The sequence below is a fragment of the Moschus berezovskii genome, chromosome X, assembly GCF_049115385.1.
Source record: "Moschus berezovskii isolate FMDL1 chromosome X, NW_MosBer_1.0, whole genome shotgun sequence".
Lineage (NCBI taxonomy): Eukaryota > Metazoa > Chordata > Mammalia > Artiodactyla > Moschidae > Moschus > Moschus berezovskii.
This window is the reverse complement of record NC_142488.1, coordinates 11,696,153-11,723,639: the sequence shown is the minus strand read 5'-3', so window position 1 is coordinate 11,723,639 and position 27,487 is coordinate 11,696,153. Positions and strand designations below refer to the sequence as shown.

General features: G+C 40.9%; 1 protein-coding gene across 1 annotated transcript in view; it reads right to left on the bottom strand.

Annotated features, from left to right (window-relative positions):
• Window positions 1-27,487, bottom strand: part of FRMPD4 (FERM and PDZ domain containing 4) — a 105,564-nt gene that overhangs the window by 34,484 nt on the left and 43,593 nt on the right. Inside the window, exons 3-6 of the mRNA XM_055393682.2 lie at window positions 18,216-18,261; window positions 8,953-9,057; window positions 6,218-6,325; window positions 896-1,027 (exon numbers count right to left, since the gene is read on the bottom strand). Of these exons, the coding sequence (XP_055249657.2) occupies window positions 896-1,027; window positions 6,218-6,325; window positions 8,953-9,057; window positions 18,216-18,261 (391 nt within the window). The remainder of the gene's footprint in view (window positions 1-895; window positions 1,028-6,217; window positions 6,326-8,952; window positions 9,058-18,215; window positions 18,262-27,487) is intronic.

Genomic DNA, 27,487 nt, shown 5'->3' with positions numbered 1-27,487 from the left:
AGTTGAGGATAGCTTCAGGTCCTGATGTGGGGCTTTTAATTGTGTGACAACCAAAAAGCAACTAAGCGTGACTTGACTGCCTGCCTCTCCTGGTGTCTGCTCACACCCCTGTCCAAAAAGTCCCCTCTTCAGCCTGCCTGGCTCCCCAGCTAACACATAGGGGTGGCACCTTGGTGACCAGAAGCTGGGACACATTGAAACGTGAAGTCGCTCGGTTGTGTCCAACTCTTGGCGACCCCATGGACTGTAGCCCACCAGGCCTCCATCCATGGAATTTTCCAGGCAAGAGTACTGGAGTGGGTTGCCATTTCCTTCTCCAGGGGATCTTCCTGATCCAGGGATTGAACCCGGGTCTCCTGCATTGCAGGCAGATGCTTTACCATCTGAGCCACCAGGGAAGCCCCCTGAGCCACCAGGGACACATTGGTGGGTCACATATTTATAGTGGGCAGGACTGGGTCAGGGATTTCAGGCTTCCAAAAAAACTCTGACATAGGCACTTGGAACCTAAAAGAATGAAATACGATTTGGGCTTCATTTAAATAATCTCAGAAAACATTTCTTTTTAATAGTTTCTAGAGATCAATTATCGGAACAGGTGAATAAGTCATTGCCATCACATAACATATAATTCTGCAGAGCCACCGCCCCCAGTGAGTCACTGCTGAGCCTTTGACAGTTCTGCTTGTGAGATCAACTGACAGTCTACGAAAAATTGACGAAAAGGGAAACATCACCTTGAGGTGTAAAATCCATTATGAATGCCAGCGCTTCCTTTAATGGGGCTGCCCAGGGCTGTGGGGAAGGCACTGAAAAGATTCAAGGACAAGGGATCTCGGGGCTGGGTGGCCTCTGCTCGGCCGGGCAGCAAGGACTATGGGCAGCATTCACGCACCTGAGTTAGGGTCTCCTGTTCATGAAGCAAAAGCAGCTTTGTTCCGGCCCCTTCCGTCCTCTGCTCCAGCATCAGGGAGAAATGTTCGATGCCTTTGATGGAGAGCTTCTCTTGAAGGGTTAAGATGACATCCTTACAGAGGAAACATTGAAGATATGTGATCAAAATCAAGGTAGCCTTTTTTGATTCCACATATAAATGACCCTATATGCAAAACAGAAGTAGACCCGCAGAGATAGAAAACAAACTTGTGGTGATCAAAGGGAAGAGGGGGAAGGGATAAATTAAGAGATTGCAATTAACCTATGCACCCTACTATATATAAAATAGATAACCAACAAGGACCTAGTGTGTAGCACAGGGAACTCTGTTCAATATTTTGTACTTATGTATAAGGGAAAAGAATCTGAAAAATAATATAGATAGAGAGATATATACGTATCTATATCTCTCCATATAAGTGAATCACAGTAGTGTCTGAAAGTAACATAAGATTGTACATCAATTCTACTTCAATTCAAAACCAATCCAGGTACCCTCTGGAGTTAGTAGTCAAGACAGCCATGGAGTTTACCATGACTGAAAAGTATACAAATAGGCCGATTTTTCCATTTTGTACCTTTGATTGATTCTTAAGCTTGATGCTCCAAAGACCCCCTGAAAGATACAGATATGGGGCCTTCTTTCTCTGCTTGCCCTTTTCCTGGCCAACCCCCCAACCCCAATTCTTTATGGACTTCAGACACGGAGAGGCAGTCAGGAGCACGGCTGGAAGAGGATCTTACCTATCACCTAAGGTCTTAGAGAGCTTGGCCACAGATCGTGCAGTGAAGTTGGCTCAGACACCCTCATTCTAAACGGGGAGGCAACTGAACCACCTCTGAAAGCGGTCTACCCCAGGGCTCGGCCTGCAGGCCAAATCCAGCCCACCACCTGTTTTATAAAGTAAGTTTTGCTGCAACCCAGTCCCACTCATCTCTTTATGTATGGGCTGCTTTCGTGCTCTGCCTGGGCAGATCTGAAACTGGTGGCCATGGAGACTGTATGGCCTGGGAAGCCCAAAATATATGCCATCTATCTGGCTCTTTACAGAAAAAAGAAAAAGGTTGCCAACCCCTCTGTAAGTGTGCGTGGTGGTGGTAAGGAAACGGGTTCTGCAAGCAGTTGGGTTTCTTACCCTGATCTCTTCTTTCAGCTGGCAGCTTAGGGCAGGTTACTTCACTTTGACGTAACTCAGTGTCCCTGTCTGTCAATCAGGGGTCATAAAGATACCTGCCCCAGAACAGATATCAGGACTACACGAGTTCATACATAGGCAGCACTGATTACAGCACTGCTTGGCACACAGCTAGGGGATCATGTTGATAAAAGAAATTTTCACATAATGAGGTCTTGAGAAATCATTCCAGCTTATGCATGAGTTAACCTGAATTTTGCTAACTTGAACAGTCTGTCTGTGGCCTATCAAACATTGTACACCTGTTTAATTATTAAAGAAAAGGGCCCATTGACCAGAAGTCATGAATGCCCAGGTTAAAAATAAAGATGAAATGCATCCTTTCCTGGGATGCCAATGCTGGTCTTTCTTTGATGACTCCCTACCTGGGTGCCAAGGCCAGATTGACTCGTGTACATGCTGGTCTGGGTTTGTTTTGAAATCTTCAAGCAATGTATTGCTGACCTATTTAATGTTCTTTTTTTCTGACAAGATATAAAACTGTGCTGAAAACCATGCTTTTCCTAAAGCATTCTGGGAAGCTGGCTTCTATTCCAATTTTTGATTGTTTATTGATTATTTTCATCGATGTAACAATATACATATATCAGCTTCTATTGTAAATCTCTGAGGAGGGTAGAATGAACAAGCTGTGCCAGCAATCTTCTATAGGATTAAACACTTATGATCAGAAAGGTGTTCTATACACAAGCACAAGTGTACTGCAATGCAAGCAAATGTCGTCAGCCATTACTTTTTCATGTACTTGAAAACTAGTAAATGATCTCTCGTCAAAGATAATTAATACTCAGATGCCGAAAATCCCATAGAGCAGTGGTTTTCCACCCAAAGAAATTTTGCCCCACAGCAACATTTGGCAATTTCTGGAGATACTTTTGGTTGTCACACTGGGGTTGGGGATGCTATTAGCATAAAAGGAATTATCTGGTCCAAAGTATTGCCAATGTCAAGAGAGAGAAACCCTGACATAGAGAAAAAGAATTTTTTTAATTGATCTTTCTTGAGGTTTTGATTTATCTCTGTGGATCTTTTAAAATTTCTTTAGGCCCCTTTAAAACAAAGATCCCCATAACTACTCACCAGGAAAAAAAAAAATCCATCAACAGAAATTCCATGACTATACTGAATTTCATAAAGGGATTCTCTTTCAGAATTTTTGCTCAAGTCTCAGAAAAAAACAAAACCAACCTCTATGTGGCAACACATCCTTTATAAAACATTTTCCTGAATCACTGGGAAGGAACTCTGATAACAATAACATTACCCTATTGTGTATCTGTAAGCAAAACTTTTGGCAATTTTTCCTAAACAGTGTCATATCCCTTTCATACCTATACTATTTCCATCTTATGCCTGCCAGTCTGCATCTATTGTGATAATAAGGCTATTAGGCACAAGCTCGGATAACTTTAATGTGATGTGAATTCTTCATGGCTCCCCATCTTCTCACTGGGGTGGGTTCCTATAATAAAGAGGCCAGAAGGAATTAACAACAGGGCACTTTCTCTCTTTTTTTAGGGCTCTCTTTTAAATTTAGATTGATTTCAGTTAGGAAATGAATTCAAGTCTTTACCCATATCTTCAGATGGGTAAGGGGTCCAACGGCAAGGAGCTTTTCAGACCAGTTGGTATCGCAGAATGAGACACAACTCTTTGGAGTTAGGTCAGGGGTCTTCAAACTAGAGCCCGGCCCTTTCATTTCAAATCTGGCCATGACCATTTATTTACATATTATTATCTGTGTAGTAATGGATTGAAAGTGAAAGTGAAGTCACTCAGTTGTGTCCGACTCTTTGCAATCCCATGGACTGTAGCCCACCAGGCTTCTCCACCCATGGGATTCTCCAGGCAAGAATACTGGAGTGGGTTACCATTTCCTTCAGCAGGGGATCTTCCCAACTCAGGGATAGAACCCGGGTCTCCTTCATTGTAGGCAGATGCTTTAACCTCTGAGCCACCAGGGAAGCCCAGTAAAGGCTAAGTCTTGCCTAAAGAAAGGTTTGCTTCTTTGCCTCTGGCTCTTGGGAGGTAACCTTTAAGCTCTTGGCAGGTCCTGCTTGATAGGGGTGTTTTTGTTCACTGAGGAGTCTTGGGCTATAACGGACAGTCCATGCTAGCAATGGGATTTATGGTGGGGGCCTTGAGTCATGTGCTATCAGCTTATCTCTGGAGGGACAGGGTACTAAGGTTGGCCACACAGGTGGGTAGCTGTGTTTAAGTGGTCAATCCCCAATAAAAATTCTGACCATCAAGGCTTGGGCAAGCTTCCCCAGTTTGCAGAACTCCATGCGAGTTGTCATAGGTCAGTGCCGGGAGAAATAAGCATTGCTGGCACAACTTCATTGGGGGAATATGGCTGCGCATTCTCTGCCTGCTCTCTGTTGCCCTGGGCACCTTCTCCCCTTGTTGATTCTTATGTGTAGGCTTCTGCTGTAATAAACTGTAACTGTGAGTATACCAATTGGCTGCATTCTGTAAGTCCTTTGAGTGACCTTCTGAAGCTATCTGTCTCTGGCTGCTTTCATGGTACAACAATTGAGTCAAGTAGTTGCAGCAGAGAGCAGTTGGCCCACAAAGCTTAAAATATTCACTCTGCGGTCCTTTTCAGGAAAAGTTTGCTGACTTCTAAGTTCAGTTCAGTTCAGTTCAGTCGCTCAGTCGTGTCCGACTCTCCGCGACCCCATGAATCACAGCACGCCAGGCCTCCCTGTCCATCACCAACTCCCGGAGTTCACTCAAACTCATGTCCATCAAGTCGGTGATGCCATCCAGCCATCTCGTTCTCTGTCGTCCCCTTCTCCTTCTGCCCCCAACCTTTCCCAGCATCAGAGTCTTTTCCAGTGAGTCAACTCGTCGCATGAGGTGGCCAAAGTATTGCAGTTTCAGCTTTTAGCATCAGTTGATCAATAATTGGAGTCACATCTCCCCATAAATTGATTTTGAGTAGGAAAAAAAGGAAAAGGACTTTTTCAGTCATCACCACTTAAAATTAGCAGTCTTATACAAAGGAAGTTAATATTTCATCTGCAATGATTTAAGGGTGATTTAAATGCTCCATCATCAATCTAATATTGTCTGCTCTATTACCTGCTAAATCACTACTTATTTAAAGCAATTCAGAACAAGCTGCTTGTGGTAGCATAGCAATAAGAATGCACTGCAAGTTGGCCTTGGCAGAAATGATTCCACTCATAAGGTCTATGCTGATTAATTAAAAAAAAAATTAAGAATTAGAGGCTGACTATTGATAGACATTTTTAATACAAAGTCTATATTCTCTTGATACATTATTATACAGCTCATCACTAGGTACCTTTATTTTTACCTCAATAAAATCTTTTTTATTGTGTCATTTGAAGAAAGCCTAATTTAAGCTTATGGAACATTAGAGAGGAATCAATTTCTGAACACATTTTTGCCCAATAAAATAGTGAATATGCACTTTTTCCCCCAGGAAGGAAACATGGGGGAAAAGAATCCATACGCTTTGTAATAATCCCCATTAGGGAGAACTCACTTGTGGTTCTGAAATAAGAGGATTGCTCTGTGACTCCTCCTTTTCACCCCTGCCCTAAAAGCACGACTCACTTCTGCCTTTTTATCTATCGTTTCCATGAAATTGGTTACAGCAATTCAAAGTAAATGTTATCTTTACATTTTTCTATCCCTTATTTTTGATGGACACTAAAGTAGCAGGCATTTAATTAACAGCTAACATTTTAATCTTCTCTGTGGCTGACATGGCTGAGAAATCATGCTGGCTTTGGGCAGGGTGCCAAGGCTTCTTGGTGACAGTCACACTATTTTAATTAATTTTCAGTTGCATTAAAATGACTAGTCCTAGTATTTCATGACTGATAGTGTATTATATTGGTTTGCAACACAGAGCAGAACCTTCTTCATTTAAATTTTTTGTTTGGGTCTGTATTTAAGTATTCACACACTATTGTATTTGGAAACAACCAAAACAATCTCAGATATAAACAGCTCATTCTAAATGAAGCTATACCCACACAAAACTCACAGTGGGACTTTCATGTGATACCTGGTAGTCTCCAGATACAGAGTTCAGTGGGTCCTCTTACCTTTATGGAGGTGCTGGAGTCAAAGCGAAATGATTTGGTTTGCCCATTTTCCAGATAGACTTTCAGGACATTTGGCATAAAAAGAAGGGAATTATCCTTAACAGTTTCCTATTTAACAAACAAACAAACAAAGAGTCATATGTCAGTCGAATTAGGATTCTGCCCCTTGTAGAAGCAGCAATTTATTGTAATCACAATAACAACAAAAAATCAAACTTTCTAAGACCAACCAAACTATGCCTCTGGTGATATCGGAGTTCAGTTGTTTATAGCAAAATTCTTCTCCTCTAGCTACAGATAACTCAGCTGATTCAACTAAAAGACCTTTTCCCATCAGAAGATTAATCAGATGAGGCTTTATTTTAAATTAATTTAAATCAAGGCCTCCCACTGGAAAGCACAATAACAGAAATAATTCCTTTGTAATTAAAGCACAATGTTTGGGACCACAAGGCCAGACTTTAACAGAGCAATATGTTTTGAGCAGAATCAGGACCAGAAATGATGATGTTTCACGTGATGCCTGTTGGCAGGAGTGATGATGGCAAATCATAAACATTAATAAGCTTCAAGTTTAAAGTAATTTTGTGAAATGATTTTTAACCCACTTAGACATGTTCCTTGGGCTTCCCTGGTGGGTCAGCTGGTAAAGAATCTGCCTGCAATGCTGGAGACCTGGGTTTGATCCCTGGGTAGGGACGATCCCCTAGAGAAGGGAAAGGCTACTCACTCCAGTATTCTGGCCTGGAGAATTCCATGGACTGTATAGTCCATAGGGTCACAAAAAGTCAGACATGAATGAGTGACATGTTTCTTAAACTCCAAGGGATATATGAGGAACAGGTTACTGTGCTAAAAGAATAAAACACTGTAACAAACAGATAACTTAAAAATAAGTCAAAAGAGATACTTGAAACACAACCAAAAGTGAACAAAAGAAATGTATTTCTCTGAATTCTCTGTAACTGGAAGTAGGGAGGGATGAAATGGGGAATAAGAAGCCAAGGTGGGTGAGTTCCACAAACACGTGGTTGGTCAAGAAGTCTTAGGAGTGGAGGGAAAGCCAGCAATCATGAAAGTGTAAGTCCTTTGTGTTACAGATGAAGAAATGGAGACCAGAGGGCCACAGACTTGCTAACATCCATCAGTTGGTCCATGAGATTTCAGTTTCCAGGTATGTCTGAAACAGGCTTTGGCCTTTCACTTCCTGCTTCTTTCTCTGACTCCCCTCTCCTCCTCTCTACTCCTGTGGGTTTCACACATGACTTTCCTGTTGCCTTATTCACTGAGTGAGTGAGGCTCCATGTCTAAAAGGAAGGCCACACAATGACTCAGAAGAGCAAGAGGAGACTGGAAAGGAAGCCAGTCACAAAGGCTGAGCAGTAGAAAAGAGACTGAACGTCCCTGCCATGTTCAAGCCTGTGGTTAGTCCATGGTGGATGAAGGAGATGTTCAACCCCCAGAGCTGTCCTATATCCTATGTCCAGCTGGAACAGATGCAGGGCAGCAAGTTTCGGCAAGAAGACACTTGCACCGTGAGTGCCTTGCCAAGGATCTGAAGGCTTGTATCTTCAAATTCACATCCAGGACCACCCTCAGGGAAGTCTGTGGCCCATAGCAAGTATATCATGGATGCCATTTTCTCCCTGTGAGTTTACTTAAACAACAAAACCTCAACACCAAAAGCTGGCACTTCAAAGGTCCAAAAAACACGAGTGTCCTGGAGGATAGCTTTCTAAAAACTAAAAACACTAGGCTCTATTTTTGGGGAAAAAACTGAAAATAAGCATCCCTTTGATAGTTGCATTATTCATTTTGAAGATCAATTATGTGCCTGAGTAGCTATGATTCCTATCAAGACTTATTAATGGAGGTCTGAGCAGTATTTCCTCAGTCCTGGTTGAATACAGGAGACTTTTCCATCATTTTAACTTCTTTCCATTTTGATTATTTGAAAGAATAGAGCCATTTTATTTTGGATAAGAAAAACTTAGAGGAAACCCTTCTCAGAATATAGAAAGGGCTGTCACATGGAAGAATGCTTAGTTGTCAGAATGGGGAGAAGTACGTGAAAGTTTCAAAGGGGCATATCTACTCGACAGGAGGTGAGGTCAGAGATCTCAAATCAAATGAATTCCTTTGCAAAGTAGTGAGGTCTCTAACCCTGGAAACACTCAAGAAAATAATGGACTACTGTGTATTCTGGGTTTGCAAGAGGGAACACAGCAGGGGCTTCCCTGGTGGTCCAGTGGTTAAGAATCCACCTTACACAATTAAAAAAAAAAAAAAAGGAATCCGCCTTGCAACACAGGGGACACCGGTTCAATCCTTGGTTCAGGAAGATTCTGCATGCCGAGGAACAGTTAAGCCCGGAGGCACAACTACAGAGCCCACGGTCTGCAACTCCTGAAGCCCTCTGGCCTACAGCTCATGCTCCTCAACTAAAGAAGCCACCACTATGAGAAGCCCTCACACCTCAATGAGAGAAAGCCCATGTGCTGCAACGAAGACCCAGCACAGCCAAAACACAAAATAAAGAATAAAATAAAATAAATAGATCTTTTTTTTTAAAAAAAAAGGAGGAGGAACATAGCAGGCACAACCTGGCGATCTCTCAAGCCCTTTACAATCTTGAGATTCAATACCCTGTGAAAGCCAACAACCGATTTGGAACTGATCATTCCAGTGGGGCAAATGGCTCTCTGTGAGTCACCAGTAGGTGACTGTCAACTCACCGACACTTGGCCATTGATGATGACCTCCTCGGAGAACCGTACTTTGACTGGATTGGACTTTAATCTTGCCTTTTTTGCAGCGCTAATAAATGCTGATTTGGGAGACTAGAAAAAAGAAAGAAAATATTTGATCTGATTATTGGTAACATAAAGTCAACCTGGTAAGAGCTGTTTTCTATTTTTATCTTCCTAGATATTTAACATTTTTCCTCAAAAGGGTTTGGTACATGCCCAATTCAAGAACTAAATATGAATGATGGATGCAATCAAAACCCTGTCATGCACATCAAGTAATAAGTTTGATTTAGCCACCAGACCAGAACTATAAACAGCATGTTCCATGTTCTTCCAGAGCACATTTCCAAGGATCTTTTAAAATGACAGTCGTGGAAGTATGTAAATCCTGCCTTCAATACAGAGCTTTGAGGGCAATGTATCAATAGAAGATGAGGGGGTGGCCAAATCGCATGTTCAGTTTATAACAAGTTGATCATTAATAATCTATTTTAACACGGTGGAGAGGAGCCACTGACAGTTCTAAAATAACTGATAATCTCACTGTTATTCATATTAAGGGCATATGGGAACGTGAACAGGAAAGGATACACACACACACACACAAAAGGTGCCACGCTTTATGAGCCCAAAACTTGAGCTTCAGCCTCTTGTTGGTAACCTGTGATCCTATAATCTTACTGGGCAAGGTAGCAAAGAGGCCTTGATTTAGGATTGAAAGTCAACTAAATCACTTTGTTTTACAGCAGTAATTAACACAATATTGTAAGTCGATTATACTTCAGTAAAATAAATAAATAAGAAATAATATAAAAAAAAAAAGAAAGTCAACTTCATGTTCTGCCTCACCTTATAGGCCCTTTGTCTTTCCTTGGAAAGAGGGGCTCAGGGATTCAGTTGTCCTCCCTCAGAAATGCAAAGGACAATGAGAAAACCTGCTCTGAGGAAGTGATCTTGGCAAACGAACTTCATCTGAAAAGTAGCCTCTTTGTACAGTTTTCATGAAGCCCAAGGGGAAGGGAACTCACATGGTAGGTGTCTACCATGTTGAAAGCACCACCTGTTTATTCTGCATTCTCTATTGAACCTAATATAGAGGTAAATAGCCTGAATCATACAATTGCAATTTTAAAATCCTACAATTGCAAATACTGGATATACCACGTGGTTCAATCTAATGTTCTTCATACTATACAATTCTAAGAGATTGAGGATGTTGTGTAAAGAACTCTAGTAATTAACTCTAGAATCAATGGAGGTTCAACCTCCTGTGTACTGCAATCATCTCAAAGCACGAAAGTCAGTTAGGGTATCCCATATTTTGAATTTCAAGTAAAATGAAAAAAAAAGATTTCCATCTTTTTCAAATACAAGTATACTTGAGATCAATTTAAAAACAATATGTTGGAATGGATAAGTTAGGTGTGGTCTATCCATACAATGGGCTTCCCTGGGGCTAAGTGGTAAGGAATCCAACTACCAACGCAGCAGACACAAGTTCTATTTGTGGCTTGGGAAGATCCCCTGAAGGAGGAAATGGCAACCCACTGGGTAATCTTGCCTGGGAAATCCCATGGACAGAGGAGCCTGGCAAATCCCATGGACAGAGGAGCCTGGTAGGCGACAGTCCATGGGGTTGCAAAGAGTTGGACACAACTTAGCAATGAAACAACAACATCCATACAATGGAATACTATTCAGCTACAAAAAGAATGAAATTCTGATACATGCTACAACATGGATGAACCTTGAAAATATCATGGTAAGTGAAAGAAACCAGACACAAAATGCCACATAATTTATGATTTGATTCCACTTACATGAAATGTCCCGAATAGGAAAATCCAGAGAGACAGAAAGCAGATTAGTGGTTGCCAGAGGCTGAGAGGGTGGGGAGAATGAGAAGTAACTGTTTAATGGCTATGGGGTTTCCTTTTGGGGTGATGAAAATGCCCTGGAATTCCAGAGTGTCAATGGGTGCGCAAGATTGTGAATGTACTTGAAGCCACAGAACTGTACACTCAAAAATGGAAGATTTATGTTATGTGATTTTTTTTATGATAATAAAACAAAATCATTGTTGGAAAAACTCATTATAAAATGTGTATGTGTACTCCTGGGTGGAGTGTGCCTTAATGCTGAGAAAATTCTGTTATTTCAAAAGTTCCCCTGTGTCTTAAGGGCGGTATGGATGGATGGTTTGGCCTCCAGAATTTCAATTCCCCCATTTATGCAAGATGTCAAAGGGAATGGCTGCCCTTTAAAAACAAAACGAAGTGAAACACACCTGCCGCCCTGCAAAAGAATCTCTGAATGGCTGCTCCTAAAAAGAATAGCTTTGAGCATGGTCAACGTGACTTAGAGTCCTACTGCAAATCTGAAGTCGGGCTACAAAGGTGTTCTCTTCCGTACCATAATTACAGGCCAAGCTTAGTCATAATGAACGAACAAATCATACAGTAGTGAGTTCATTTGCTTTTGATATGCCATTTTTTAGCCAAAGGGAAAACATTATTTTCCGGTAATGATTTTAAGCAGGGGATATTTACACTGGCACAATGTGTTTAGCTCGAGTGAAGCGGCTATAATAAAGCTACCCAGAACAGACATTGCTAATTAGATGAGATATTTGAATGTGGGAACACCCCACTTTCTCAGCATTGTTTGGGAATGATGTATTTCACATGTGTTCCATGCGCCAGATGCTGAGGTTTATTCTATTATGTATCTGAATTTCTAAATGTAATATTTTACCTCATTTTTCTAAAAACGTTCTACATAATTCCTTGCCTCAATAAAAAGTATATTTAACAGAATGTAGTTTTCCACGCATCTCATTTGCTGCATAATCTTAGAATGCAGTGATGGTCCCATGGAAGTACATAAGGTTATTGCCCTTAAAAGTGGCCCCATAGAACAGAATTGGTCAAGATGGGGAAGGCTGTTTTATAGCTTAATGCATGCCTACCTCTTGGAGATCCATTTCTGAATTTATTGGGTTGGCCAAAATGTTTGATTGGGTTTTCCATAACAGCTTATGAAAAATATTGAACGAACTTTTTGGCCAACCCAAAGTTTCCCATGCCCTAATAACAATCCTGGTAACTTAGGAAAACCAGAAAAGAAACTAGATAGCCAAGGTAAATGTTACTTTATACATATTTTGAAGTCAATAGACTTGGGATAAAAGTCCAAGAATCTACACAAGTTGCATTTTTTTGCTGTTGTTCTGGATTTGTGACTATTTCATATAATAGATACACATTCTAAAAATTACCTCTTGACAATAAAAACATAAGCTCTTCAAGCCTGAAGATTATTGAATTTGAATCAATAAAGTAATGCTTTCTTCCACTGACTAGAATTACTTCTGGTACATGAGATATGTAATCTAGTCATGACTGCAGTTTTGACTGAGGTGTCTCTCTGCGGCTAAAAAATACACAATGTGCACCACCCAAAAATCTGATGAATTAATTCCTGGCAACATGCTGACCAGGAGGTGCTTATCACAAGCACTTCATATCCTGTGGTGGAAATCACAGATAATTACTATTTAGAATAATCAGATTTTCCTGCTGTTAATTAATTTTACAATTAAAAGGCTTCTAATCAACCCCTGCACCTCTTCTCAAATTCCCTGTTGCAAAGATGGCCATGATAGATGGCTGACATTCTTCCGATGTTCTTAGATGTTCTAAGTCACTAGGACTTAGTTTGAAACAAAATTACATAAGATAAATTTTCTGAAGCTGAAGTGTAAGGTCTTGAACTTGCATTCCTATAGCTCTAAAGTACTACTTGTATAGTGAAGATTAACTAGCCTACAGTTATCACTGGGTGACTTAGTTTGGAGTTCTTCCAAGCAGATCCTAAGACCAGAATTCGTAAGATGATAGCTGATTTGGGAGTTGCTCCTAGGAAGCATGGGCAGGTGAGCAGGGGAAGAGGGACAGTGAGGAAGCCAACAAAGCATTCATTGTTTAGTCAGGCACCACTGTCAGCAACTGGAGTTGAAGCATGCTGGGAAGGTCTGAGAAACAAGGCGGGCTACATGCCTCAAAGCTGACTGAAGAGAGAGGGAACTGGGGTATTTATCCACCAGCTCCTGTCAATCAGGGATGAGAGGTGGCTGCTCTTCTGGGAGTGAGAATACCTAGTGGAGTGCTCATAGAGCACTTCTGGCCTGCTCCAGGAGCATGGCCCTGTGGTGAAAGAGCCCATAGGCAAAGAATCCCTGGTGCTTTCAGTTGGAAATTGGGCTAGCATGCTCACATGCCAAGGGGATACGTTCTGGGTCCTGATAGCATCTACTACAGAGGCGCTTCCATGAGGAGGTGTGTAGCCTTGCTCAGGCATGTGGAACACAGTGGAAGGTAGACAGGAAGTGAGAGGCAGACAAGTAGATCTCTCAGCTCTTTGGCCTAGAGGAAAGGTGAAACATGGTAGCATAGGGATGCCAGAAATGAGAGTAATTTAGCCCAATCCAAATGATCTGGGGTTATGTGAGGAGAGATTATAGAGACTGTTTAAATACTCGCTGTCTCAGGTAATGTTGGATTGGGATGCTCTGAAAGTTCTAGACTTGGGAACTATGGAAAGGAAAGAAGGGAGCAGCTGGCCAAGAAAGATCTGGAATTAAGCGGGGCAGATTCATGTCAATGTATGGCAAAACCAACCAATATAATATTGTAAAATAATTAGCCTCCAATAAAAATAAAAAAATAAATAAAAATGGTAACAGTATAAGGGAATAAGATGGTAAGTCAGAAGAAAACAAATAAAATCCACAAGTAACCCAAATATTCCTCTTCTAAAATTCGATCCTGAGGAAATGTTACTAAATACAGATAAAGATTTTACACACAAAGATGTTCTTTGCAGATTTATTTATAATAGAAACATATGAGAGACAGTGGGCCTAATGATGGATGCTGGTTAAGGAAATCTTGGTTCAATGTAGTGTTTTACAGACTATATATAATGCTTATATAGAAACCTTGATGACACAGGAAAATGCTTGGTATGCTAAGCAAATGAAGCAGAATAAAAATGTACATATAATATGATATCAACTACTGTTAGATTGGAAGTAAATAAGCCAAAATGTTTACTTTGGTTGTCTTTGAGGAAAAATATTGCCAGCACATATGTTTCTGCTTCTGTATTTCCTTCTGCTCTTCCATGATTTTTCTCTAAGAAATAAGGTAAAAACGGTGGCAATTGAGGCCTTCATAATACTTAAAATAAGAAGGCAAAACCTATTAAGAATTATTTCTCATCAAAGAATTTTGGGAATCCTAAGACTTTTCTCCCAGAACCCATTGATCTGAGCCTCATTGGAGGTTGATTGCTACGGCTGGGTCATGTTGGGGTGCCCTGGGAACACATGGAGTGTGCCAAAAGATGTAAACACTGGCTCTTTGTCTTGACTAGATCTTATTATGCAGAAGAAATACAACATAAAAAATGCTGACCAATAAATTGCAAAGAAATTGAAATGCTAATTTCTCTTGTCTGTAATAAAAGTAGAATTAATTGACTTTCTTTTGGTCTAGTCGGTCCTTCATTTCTGTCAATTTTGGTTGCCAAGAAAATGTTTAGCAAATACATAAAATCTGTTTTTTTTTTTTTAAAGCCATTTGCTTACAGGAAAATCCAAACACAAAAATAAAAGTAAAAATCTGCAGTCTCTTTTCTCATTTGCACTCCTCTCTTCATTTGATGTATCTATTTAAGTAACTTTAAGGTTTCAAATCTTTCAGTTCAGAGGAGGAAAAAGCCACTTTGGACTGGATCAAACAGAGAGGGCTTTAGGTGACACATTGGTTCCCAAATAGGGGTGAGTTTGGTCCCCAGGGAATATATGACAGTGTCTGGAGGCATTTTTGGTTGTGACCACTTGGGACAGCATGCTACTGGCATTCAGTGGGTATAGGCCAGGGCTGCTGCTAGACACACCTCCCAACAGAGAATTCCCCAGCCCAACGATGCTGATGTTGAGAAACTCTGAGGTAGCATGCTCTGAGACTTGAGAGGTAAGAGGGATTTGGTGAGGCTGAGGAGGTGGCAGGTGGAGTGTGTGAGGAGCATTTCAGGAGGAAGGAGGGTTTGTCAGAGGAAAATCAAAGTTGAGCATGCATCTGCAATAACTGGCCAGGAGCGAGTGACTCTGAAAGGCGCAACTGCTGCCCGTAAGAACAAGCAGCACTCCTGAATGCTAACATAGCACAACAGCAGGAGCCAAATGAACTCCCTGAAAATTCCAGATTAGCTGCTAAAAGTTAAGTTCCATGATTCACGAATAGTAATGAGTATTGATATGAATAACAAGTCATGCAGAATGAAAAGGCAAAAAACAGCAAGCAAAGCCATAAGACAAAACCCTTAACTTGTATGCAAAACTCCTCTAGGCTTACTGTGCCAGGTAAAGTGTGATGCCACATTGGAAAAATAACCTGGTTTGGAGTATAATAGTTCTGATCTTGCATTGCAAGTGGGTTATAAATTAGGGAGAGAGAAGTCAGGAAAGACAATGTAAACTTAAAGTTCTACCAGAAATTTCTGGTTGGTCAATCACTTACATATGACAGACATTTACATTGACTTTACCAAATTGCATCTGTTAACTGCAGAGAAATGAAGAAGAGTGGATAGATCTGAAGTAGGTGTGAGTGACTACTGGTTTAAATGAAATAATCTGAAGACAGACGAGCTGTACTTTCTAAGGAAGGAATCAGCAGATCATGAGGTACTGGACGTGAAAGGCCCTTGGATGGGATGCCATCTGACCCTCTCCTCACACAGATGAGGAAACTGGGATTGGAGCAGCTGTGGGAGTCACCTGTTATACTGTTGGGAGCTAGATCTCAAATTTTGGAGCTTTTACATCCTACTGTCTCCTTAGATTTCAAATCCAAGTGTGTGTGTGTGTATGTGTGTGTGTGTGTGTGTGTGTGTGTGTGTCTAGTTGTGTCAAACAGTTGGCACCAAAAGTAACACTCATTATTAAACTGCTTTTAATAAATGTAGCAATGTTCCTCCATGGCATAACTTGGTGTCTCGTGATCTTACTACAAACTTGAGTACGTATTTTTTCCTGCCTAAAATGCCTAGCCTATCGTGCTTAGGAAGAAAATTTTATGACAGGGGAGATGAAGAGTTTGGTCAGAAGGTGGAGACTGGCAAATACCAGAGCCTTTAAACTGATGTAGAAATCTTTATGGGGAAGAAAAAAGAGTATAGTATAAGTAGGTTGGAGTTTCTGCTGTTCCACCTGAAGGCCACAAGGTACTGACAGCAAACATTTGGGGAAAAAAATCTGAAGGAATTGGACTTGGTATTTTTTAGTTTACTGCCCATGTGTGAAATTCACAAGCAATGGCAAATCTATAGAAATAAATAAATAGTTAACTAGTGGCTGTTCAGGACTAAGGGTAGGAAAAGGGATGCACTGTAAATGGGAATAAGGAATCCTGTTGGGGTGATACACGTGTTCTCTGACTGGATAGTGGTGACAGCTGCATGCCTCAATAAACTTTATAAAGATCATGGAATTATATACTTACAATGGAAGAAGTTTGTGACGTGCAAATTACACCATGATAAAGTTGGTTTAAAAAAAATCATGGGAACTGAAGGCAGTACAATTTCAATTATCCCCCACCCTTCTGACAACCTACTGAACTGTTCAACTGCTGCTGCTGCTGCTGCTAAGTCTCTCTAGTCGTGTCCGACTCTGTGCGACCCCATAGATGGCAGCCCACCAGGCTCCCCTGTCCCTGGGATTCTCCAGGCAAGAACACTGGAGTGGGTTGCCATTTCCTTCTCCAATGCATGAAAGTGAAAAGTGAAAGTGAAGTCACTCAGTCATGTCAGACTCTGTGCGACCCCATGGACTGCAGCCCACCAGGTTCCTCCGTCCATGCGATTTTCCAGGCAAGAGTACTGGAGTGGGTTGCAATTGCCTTCTCTGAACTGTCCAACATCTGCACCAAATTATTATTATTATTTGTTATTAATTTTATATATTTAAAAGTTTATTTATTTTTAATTGAAAGATAATTGCCTTACAAGATTGTGTTGGTTTCCGCCATACATCAATTTGAATCAGCCATAGGTATACATATGTCCCCTCCCTCTTGAAGCTCCCTCCCGCCTCCCACCTCATCTCCCCCTCTAGGTTGTCACAGGGCCCCAGTTTGAGCTCCCTGAGTCACACAGCACATTCCCACTGGCTCATCTATTTTACATACGGTAGTGTGTATGTTTCCGTGCTACTCTCCACATTCGCCCCACCCTCTGCTTCCTCCCCCTACCCCGTGTCCACAAGTCTGTTCTCTCTGTCTGAGCCTCCATCGCTGCCCTGAAAATAGGTTCATCAGTACCATCTTTCTAGATGCCATGTATATGTGTTAATACATAATATTTGTTTTTCTCTTTCTGATTTACTTCACTCTGTATAATGGGCTCTAGATTCATCCACCTCATTAGAACTGACTCAAATGCATTCCTTTATATGGCTGAGTAATGTTCCATTGTATATGTGTACCACTGCTTCTTTATCCACTCACCTGTTGATAGACATCTAGGTTGCTTTCATGTCCTAGCTATTGTAAATAGTTGCTTTGAATGGTATCTTTATTATTAAACTTTTTAAAATTTCATACTTGTCCTAACCACTTACTAAGGCCCATCAGGTATAAGTCCAAGATATTTCCAAATCCATCCACTTCTTTCCATCATTACTCTACTTCAGATCACAATTATTTCTCACTGGAATTACTCCCACAACCTTGATCATCTGCTTCCCGGGATCATATATCAGCAATCAGCATATTCCAGTTCTTTCTCAAATTTAAAGTCCTACCAAATTATTTAGATGAGGATAAAGAAAATTATCATGCTTTAACTTCTTACAATTAGATATTCCCTTTAGACCTGTGATTCTTAACCTGGAAACTTAAAAGAATCACAAGGAAATTCTTGAGTTTCGTGTCATTTCCAGATGTGAGAGGCACATAGGACTGAAAAGCTGATTTCCAAGATATTTGGGAAATGCATCACTTTCTTTTCTCTCCAATGAAGGGTTTCTATCATACTGTACAAAATACATATAATCAAGATTTTGGAACTGGTACTATGAATGCATGCTATTTCTCTCTGCTGTTATTCCCTGGAGTGGAGTGGGAGGAGGAGACTGGAACTCTGAGAACACACACAGGCATTTTTACTCACAGGACACTTACAGGGTAAGGCTGAATAACAGTGAGGAGTATCGACTCTTTGCAGCTTCTGTAAGAGAGAGGAAAAAAAGTATTTATGACATGCACAGAGCCTGGGCTTTACTGGTGGCGGTGCTCTTTTGAAACAAAATGTGTGATGTTGGCGAATGTTCCTTGGACTCCCAGGGCAGAGATTCAAAAGGCTCAGAAGTGAGCTTTCAGACCACAGAGAAAACCAGAATCAAATGTTTACCCAGTGGAAAGCCTCCTGTTCGATTTATATTGGGTGATATAATCTGCAACACTGAACAGCAGGGCCCTAAAATAAAACTCGCTGAAGGAAGGTCAGATTTTAAAAGCATCGACTGTGTCTCTCAAAATTGATTCTCCCCTTCCGACTTTCCTTTAGCTGCTTAAAATGTCTGCAATTTTCTGGAAGGGGATAGATTTTTAAAAATGCTATCAATTCACTGAACATCATTATCTTCTTAGGGTCAGCATTAGGAAAAGGAAAATGTCACTGTAGGTTTCTTATGTAAAACCAGGATCCCAGCAAATGTGACTTCCCATGCCGTGTGGCTTTCTAAGGCTGAGGTAACAATGCCTAGGATCTTGAGCCGATAAACATTTCAGAAGTGCACTTGTTGGGAAATATTGTTCACCATAGGGAACACTGTGTAGCCAAGAGCAGGACAATGTAATACAATGTCATGGTTTATTTAATTTCCCCCAAGTAACCCAAACCTTTCAAGTAACTTGACCCCTTGAGGAAAAATCTTATTATAGGTTGCAATAGTTTTTCTTCCTTCCTTTGTTCCTTTTTTATACTGAGTAGGAAAAAGGTCAGTTGCCATTTCGTTGAGTAGGAGCTGACTTTTTCTATAGTTTAGGTGGTAATTAATTATCTGCTTTTGTGACGTCCTGCCCAAATGATTCAAGAGAAGGGGATCTATTGTGGTGCTGTTCCTTTGGAGAAGTCATGACAAATTGCATTTCTAGCGTTAAGTACTCTTCAACTCCTCACTATAAGTCCATTGCCTGGGGAGGACCATGTGATTTGCCACAGGAGCGGTGGGCCCTGATGGAGGGAGTGGGGGTGGGGAAGAAGACAAATCAATGGGGAGGACAAAGAGGACTAGAACTCAAGAAATGGATGAAGAACATTTAGGATGATGTTGATGGTGGGGAGAGGCCTGTCTGACCCCATCAATTCCTAGTTGCCAAGGGTTGACAGAAAGCCCCACTAACTGCAGTGGCGAGACCGTGTTCCCATTAGGTGGAATAACAGAGCAACAGTGTAATCAAATGAGAATTTGGTGGATGAGACAAATGACAGTGCATGGCTGGTGGCCGTGGAGCCTCGTGGAGCAGTTCTGGGGAGCAGTCTGGCACACCTAGGCACACTTCAGCCTCACAGCACTAGGACCGAGCCATTCCACTCTGGTTTATATCCCAAAGAAATCCTCCCACTAGCCTCTGAGGGCAAGTGGTTGAGGACGTTCCCAGTCAGGGGACGCATGGACGTGAAACACTGGAGGTAAGGTGGGCATCCGTCTCTAGGAGGGTGGGCATGTGAATGTGTGGACCAAGTGTCATGGAACGATGTGGCAGGAAGAATTAGAGTGTGGTAGCCGTGGTGTGTGTGCCTGTTGGTCCTGCCTGGCCTGTTCTACCCAAAGCTGTCCCCAGAGCCCTCAGCAGTAGGCAATGGGCTCAGAACGTATCCTGGGGGCACAGCTGATTGGACCCAAGTGTTGGAATAAGGCCATTGGATGTCCTCTCTCCAGAATCAGAACGAAGAGATACAGACAAAGAGCTGGAATCTGAGTCACAATCACGACTGAATAAGAGGAAAGGTTACAGATGCCAGGGTCCCCTGAGCAGGCCTAGTTCCCACCATTCCTGAGAGCTGGTTGTTCATCATTTTACATCAATAAAATGACCGAAGTCAAATATCACAGTATGATATCTGTCGTCAGTTCTGGCAATGGGCTTTTATTTTTTGTTTCACTCATCTGTAAGTACTTAATTATCACCTGCCAGACAAGAAGAATTAACTCCATAGTGCTTTGGGTCCCTTAGGATTCTAATCCTAGAAGGAAAAAAAGATGGAAGCCACATGTGTTCATATATTAGAGAATGCCACAATGATTGAGGCAGGTTCAGCTGAGGCCTAATGCCAGTCACCCTGACGTGAGAAAACAGGGTGTCACATACTTTCAAAGGAGAGATTAAAACCCGAGTTTTGGACCCTTTTTCATCTTGGGGTATTAATCCTGACTTAACTGAAAAAGAGGTAACAGGGAAAGGTCAGTGGAAGCAGCGCATGGCCAAAGAGCAGAGGCCACATTTGAAAAATTACTACCCTTGCACAGAGACAGGCTCTCAGTGTGCAATTCCTGTGATGATGTCTGGAAGACATAGTGGATATGGTGCCTGGGGTCATTTAATAAAGGCACTGTTCAACTGAGCTTCTTCCAGGGCAAGAGGGCCTTACTGGAAAGATGTAGGAGCTAAGGAGTGTTGGACACAGCCAGTCACTGGGTACTATGTTATTCAAAGGACCTGCAGTTGGAACAACCCAACAGAGAAACCTTCTAGAAATCTGCACAGGTTCCCATAAGTCAACCGTCATGATCTTCCATGGATAGAGGAAGTCAATACTGGATTACCTTGGTGTTAAAACAGTGAGAATTTCCTGCTTTTTACCACACTGTCCTGGCCTCATTTCAATGTGGAAGGCGCCAAAGCTGGAGAAGAATCTTGGGGAATGCCCCTTAACACAGTGCAGGCTTCCCAGGTTGGAAATAGGGGCAAGGGAGAAATTTTCTGGCATTGGCAGTTTTGACTATCATGTGACAAATGAACATTTTGATGACAGAATAAGAGTTGTTGTGATTATAAGTATTCAAATGACTGGAGAAATTTTCTGAACCTGCTTAATATATTTGTGGACTCACCTGATTTGAATGAAGACCTGGCCCTAGAGAGCTGTTCTGAACAGGCAAAGAGGGGAAAGAACAGTTGCTTTTTACCATTTTATCCTGAGACCTAACTGCTACATTTACACCCCAACTTTACTTTATTTAAAACTGACTTGAATAGGTCAGATTATTTGAATCCAAACAGTCCTTAACTAAGACAGTGAGTGCTTAAACTCTGAAGAAGAAACAATAACATGGTAAGTGCAAGAATGAGGGGCCTGATGTGGCAGGGTGGGGAGAATGAACGGGCCCACGAGGCTGTGGAAAAGATGCTCATTTTCCCTAGAGCAATGCTCACTGGCACTGTATTTGTAATTTGTTCATTTCCAGAAAAAGAAAAAAATATTCACAGCTCCAGTACAGTCTGTTAGGAGTAGACAAATCCCTGGGGAAGGACTCATTATTCATGTTACATGCTAACAGAATAAGCATAGACTGCATTAGCTTCCTCTTGCTGCTGTAATAAATTAGTGGCTTAAAACAGCACAAATTGGTTATCTTACAAATCTGGAGGTCAAAAGTCTGAAATGGGCCTCACTAGGCTAAAATCAAGGTGTTAAGAGCGCTGCATCTGGAACCTTTTCCAGATTCTGGAGTCTTCCTTCCTTTATTCTTTGGTTCGTGGCCCCTTCGTCCATTTTCAAAAACAGCAATGTAGCATCTTCCAATTTCTCCCTGAGTTTCCTGCCTTATTCGTTCACCTATAAGGGCCTTTGTGATTATGTTGGGTCCACCTGGACAATTCAGGAAAAACTGTTCCATCCTTAACTGAATCACTTCTGCAGAGCCACAGGATCTGGGCATTATGATGTGGATCAGTATTCTGTCCTATCACAGAAGCCAGCTTCATTAGTTATTTTGTGCTGCATAACAACTTACCATAAACTTAGCAGCTTAAAACAACACACATTTATTATCTTACAGTTTCTATGAGTCAGACATATGAGTATGAATTAACTTGGTCATCTTATCCAAGTTGTCTGATGAGACTGCCATCAAGTGCTGCCCAGGGCTAAGGTCTCATCTGAAAGCTCCATTGGGAAAGATCCAATTCCAGGTAGACTTTTTATGGTTTTTGGCAGCATTAAATAGTTTCTTTTGGGATTGTTGGACCAAGGGCCTCAGTTCCTGCTGGTAGTTGGCTAGAAGTCACTGTTAGGTCCTTGTTACATGGGCCTCCTCAACATGGCAACTTGCTGCATCAAATCAGCAAAGGAAAAGGAGACAGAATCCTTTGGCAAGATGGAAGGTATAATTTTATGTAACATAATCACAGATGTGACATTCCATCACCTTTGCCATGTTTTTTTGGCAAGAAGCAAATCACAGGTCTCACCCACATTAAAAGAGAGGGAAATACACAAAATTATGAACACTGAGAGACAGGGATCATCCATGGGGCCATCTAAGATTCTGTCTGCAACACCAACAAAGAAAGATTCACAACCAATTAATCTGTAAGTGTCTCAAAGGTAGTGTCCATGTATGACTTCACCTTACACAGAATATTTTCCTGTCAAGCATGTCAGAAAGAAGCACTGCTCAGTATACATTATTAATTTGAAAATGGAAACCATTTTCCAAAATATGTCTATTATATTTACAGCATTTAAATTCTGTGTCTATAGTAATTCCCTGTTACTCATCTGAAACATAACCTATATTGATTTTAATTTTACCACTTAATGAGTAAATGATGCTGTCTCAATTGAAATAAAATATTCCAATATGTCATTTACCATTAGAACTAGGGATATGTTTTTAGTCTGTTTTCACTCACCTATAATTATTTAATTATAATCTGCTAGACAAGAACTCCATAATGTTTTGAATTCCTTAGAATTCCTAACCCTAAAATCCTAGGAGAAAATAAAGATCGAAGCCATTTAAAAATAGCCACAACAGACAAATTAGAATTTGGAATGAAAAATGGCTCATTCAAGTAATCAGATAACTTCTTTTTATGAAGGCTTAAAACAGCTAGGGACCTGAAACAAATCCAGTTAGGAGCACATTTAGAGAAGTACAATTTCATACTGAATGCCAAGTGAATTTTCTACTCTTAAAGATTAATCTCAAATTAGAGTGCCAATATTTTTTTAAATGATTGAATTTGTGAAAAACAGCACTTCAATCCCTATATCACAGTGCTGACCTGCACAGGAAAATATAGTCTAATCGACCCTAAACCACTCCTATAAAATTTCCGTTTTATTCCTCTCTTTTCATTCTTTTAACAAAAGTCTTTTCTTAGATTTTTTTGATGGAAAATCCCTTGAAACATGTTTGGGACCCCCAATGTCAGTGGTTGCAGGTCATTCTTTGGCATCACAGCCCATTTTAAAATTTCATTGAATATAAAGCAACTATTCTCCAATTAAAAATTTTTTAAAATTTTCATTGGATGGGATTCTGTTGCACCAAGCGAAGAATCTCAGATTCTAATGAGGTTTTTGGTATTAAAATCCCTTTCAACAATGAAGCGAAAGTTTTTATTTGCTTTCTCTTAGAGCAGAATAGCTTGACACCTTTCTTTGACTTTCCCGCTTGATATTTACATGATCTTAATACTGCAGTATATGATCACATTGGCATGCACTATTGTATATTTCCCTCATAGACCGAATAAACAGATTTCCTTAACTAATTCAGAGATCAACACGAATTTACTTGTGAAGAGCAATGAGATTTCCTCAAAGATTGGGAAAACAGAATAAAATGAAGCAAAAACAAAACAAACTAAAATATAAAGAATATATGCCATGTCAAAATTCAGGAGGAGTCTTGCTTTTTCCTTTTTTTTTAAAAAAAGTGTCTAAACAAGTGAACAATATGATTTTCAACTTCTCCAGTAGAAGTCAGGAATCAATTCATGAAGGCTGAAAAGTTAGACTTTTAAAAGGCAAAATAAAGAGGTAATTTAGGGTGATATATGAAAAATTTTGTGAACTGTAAAATCACATCTTAACATAATTCAAAAGACTGATAGGCAGTATTTTTATTTGGAAAGAAAGGTGGTAAGGCACAGTGAAATGGTGTTTGAACTCTCACTTCTAAGTACACATAAGTCTTTCTTCTTGTGGAACTTCAGAGTTCTTCAAAGAAGATAGAAAAATATCCTTTTCAGCTGGTTAGTGCAACTCAGACGTTAAACTCTCTGCTGGTGGATAGTCACTCCATGGAAAGAACAACGGATAAACAGTATTTCTCCAATGATGCTTTTCTCAGAAGAACATCACAATCCTAGGTATTGGCTGAAAAGTTTCTTCGGGTTAATCTGTACCATCTTATGGAAAAATCTGAACAAACCTTATGGCTAACCCAGTATTTTATCTTCTTACCTGAACCTAGAGATATGAAAAAACAGAGATTTCTGATGACTAGTCATAATATAAAGTCAGTTGCTGGCAAAGCTGGAGGAAATAACATTGTCCCTCCTTTTTAGAAAAGTCACCACAGGACTACTTGAAATGGAGGTTTAATGCTTCATCCAGTTGACCTTTCTACCATTCTCAGCAGAGACTGCAATTATCCACTGTATCAGTTCCTAACAGGTACTGAAGCCATTAGCTTGAGAGGGTGGAAACAGCTAACAATCAAGCATGCAAACAGGGTCAACGCATTAAGTGTGGTCTGTCATGGGCTTCATGAAACATCCACACTCTCCCCACTGTTGCTGCACTTTGCCTTTACTTCAATAACTGCAGAGAAGAGGAACCGGATTATTCGTCATTTTATCACTAAGGTTCAAGGGATGTGGAGAAAGGAAACAGGCATAATGAAGCCACCATAGTTATCAGGGCAGCAAAGACAGAGGGGATGAATCATAGAATTCACTTGTCCAGGAGCACTGACTTGCCTTTTACCAATTCTCCGATCTCTCTCACTACCATTTTCTCCTTGAATGAGGGGTGATATTGCTGACACAACCATACGCTGCCTGCAAGAGATGAACTTCAGCTTTAAGGACGCACACAGGTTCAGAGTAAAGGAAAGGAGAATGATACTCCATGTAAACAGAAACCAAACCAGAGCACGGTACTATACTCATACCAGACAAAATAGGCCGTAAGGCTAAAGAGGTAACAAAAAAGATCACTATAATGATAAACAGGATCAATTCATTAAGAAGACATAATAATCATAAACATATTGGGTTGGCCAAAAACTTCTCTCGGGTTTTTCCATAAGATATAATGGAAAAGTCCAAGCAAAATTTTTGGCCAACCCAATATATGCACCCAATATCGGAGCACTGAAATATACTAAGCAAATACTAACAGATCTGAGGGGCTTCCCTGGTGGCTCAGTGGAAAGAATGTGGCTGCCAATGCAGGAGACTCGGGTGCAATCGCTGGGTCGGAAAGATCCCCTGGAGAAGGAAATGGAAACCCACTCCAGTATTCTTGTCTGAGAAATCCCACGGACAGAGGAGTCGTAAAAGAGTTGGACACCAGTTAGTGACTGAACAACAGATTTGAAGTGAGAACAAGTTTGTAGCCAAAGCAACAGTGAAGAGAATTTAAGGAAAGATTCTTATTAAGTGCTGTGTCAAAGGGTTCACCCTGAACAACTGTATAATCTTACTGTTTATCTTTTCCCATCTGTACGGAGGCTCCAAAGACGGTCCTCAGTGAACCACGCTTTTGGGGACTCACATAACTTTGTGTAGTCTTCTCCCACTGAATCTGGACTAGTTCTGTGACGCACTTTTGACAGATAGAGTTATGGAAGTGACACTGCATGACTTCCAGGCCTTGATTAGAAGAATCCCAGAAGCCCTGCAGTGTCCACAAGGGTGTCTTGGAACGTTCACTCTGTGAGAAGCCAGCTGTGAGAGTTCAGCAACCCTGCCATCACCATGTGTGGAGAAGCAGCGCACGGCGAGGGAAACTGGCCTGGGCAGACACAGTGGCGTCGGCTGTCTAAGTCCATGTGGCATGTTTGGATATCCAGTCCAAACAAGCCTTTATCCTGCTCCTGCTCCTGCTCCAGCAGCCGACTGGACTGAGGCCACAGGAGCGACAGCAGTGAGAACCGTGTGAATGAGCCCCATGGACCCGCAGCGTCATGAGATAAGAAACTATTTTCTTAAGCCATTTCATTTGTTGAGTGGTGACAGAAAACTGAAACATCATCTGTCCATAAAGAGTTTGCAAACTATTCTTTTAAAAAGCAGCCAAAGGAGTCAAAGGGATTTGAAATTGAACGTGGCTCCCTTATCAAGGAAGGTTCAATATCCAATCTAATGACTCCACAGGATACCCGGAATGGACACTTAAAAAAAAAATCTGTCATACAAACATAAGTGGAAATGTGGGAAAGGAGGCTCTAATTGTTGGACGTGGGGCTAGCACAATTGTAACACTAACTATGGGCTTTTGAGGATTGGGGTAATGGGGAAAGGAACTATAAACTCAGGGGAGAGGAAAAGATCCAATCAGAGTCTTGGACTAAAAATGCTTCCCTACAAAAAAGAATTTTGAAGGCACAATTGCTGTTACCTTGTGGGGTATGTATTTGAACTTGCTGGAGAAAGGATTAAAGCACATTATAATTTTGGGTTTAGAATTAATAGCTTACATACAAACAATGACTTGAATATAAACCTAGGGAGAGAGCAGAATTCTTTGAATAGTCCAATTCACATTTGACAGATTGTGTTTAAGGCTTAAGCTGTGCTTTTCTTTCAAAGAATATTAGGCTATTGAGTTAAAATCCATATAAATGATGCAGTGATTATCAAAATTAACATTCTAATGAAATTGTATCATTTCAAGTCCTTTCTTAAATTGCATGTTTTAAACCTTTGTAGTAAAATTTCAGGTTAGGCACTGTGACTTTGTAAACTGCTACTACTAACAGTTTTATTTGCATAACAATATTTGGTTTTGGTTTGACCTAAATTTTTTTGTTCAATTAATTCATTTCTTTTTTTTTTCTGAATGAATACTATCTTTGGGCTTTGAAGAATCTTTAATTAATGGATGAAACTGGTACTTGCATTTACGATTGAAAAAGGGCAACAGGATCTCTTGCGATAAAAATTATTTTACACATCTCAGTTCAGTTAAGTTTAGTCGCTCAGTGTGTCTGACTCTTCGCAACCCCATGAATCACAGCACGCCAGGCCTGTCCATCACCAACTCCCGGAGTTCACTCAAACTCCTGTCCATAGAGGCGGTGATGCCATCCAGCCATCTCATTCTCTGTCGTCCCTGTCTCCTCCCACCCCGAATCCCTCCTAGCATCAGAGTCTTTTCCAGTGAGTCAACTCGTCGCATGAAGTGGCCAAAGTATTGGAGTTTCAGC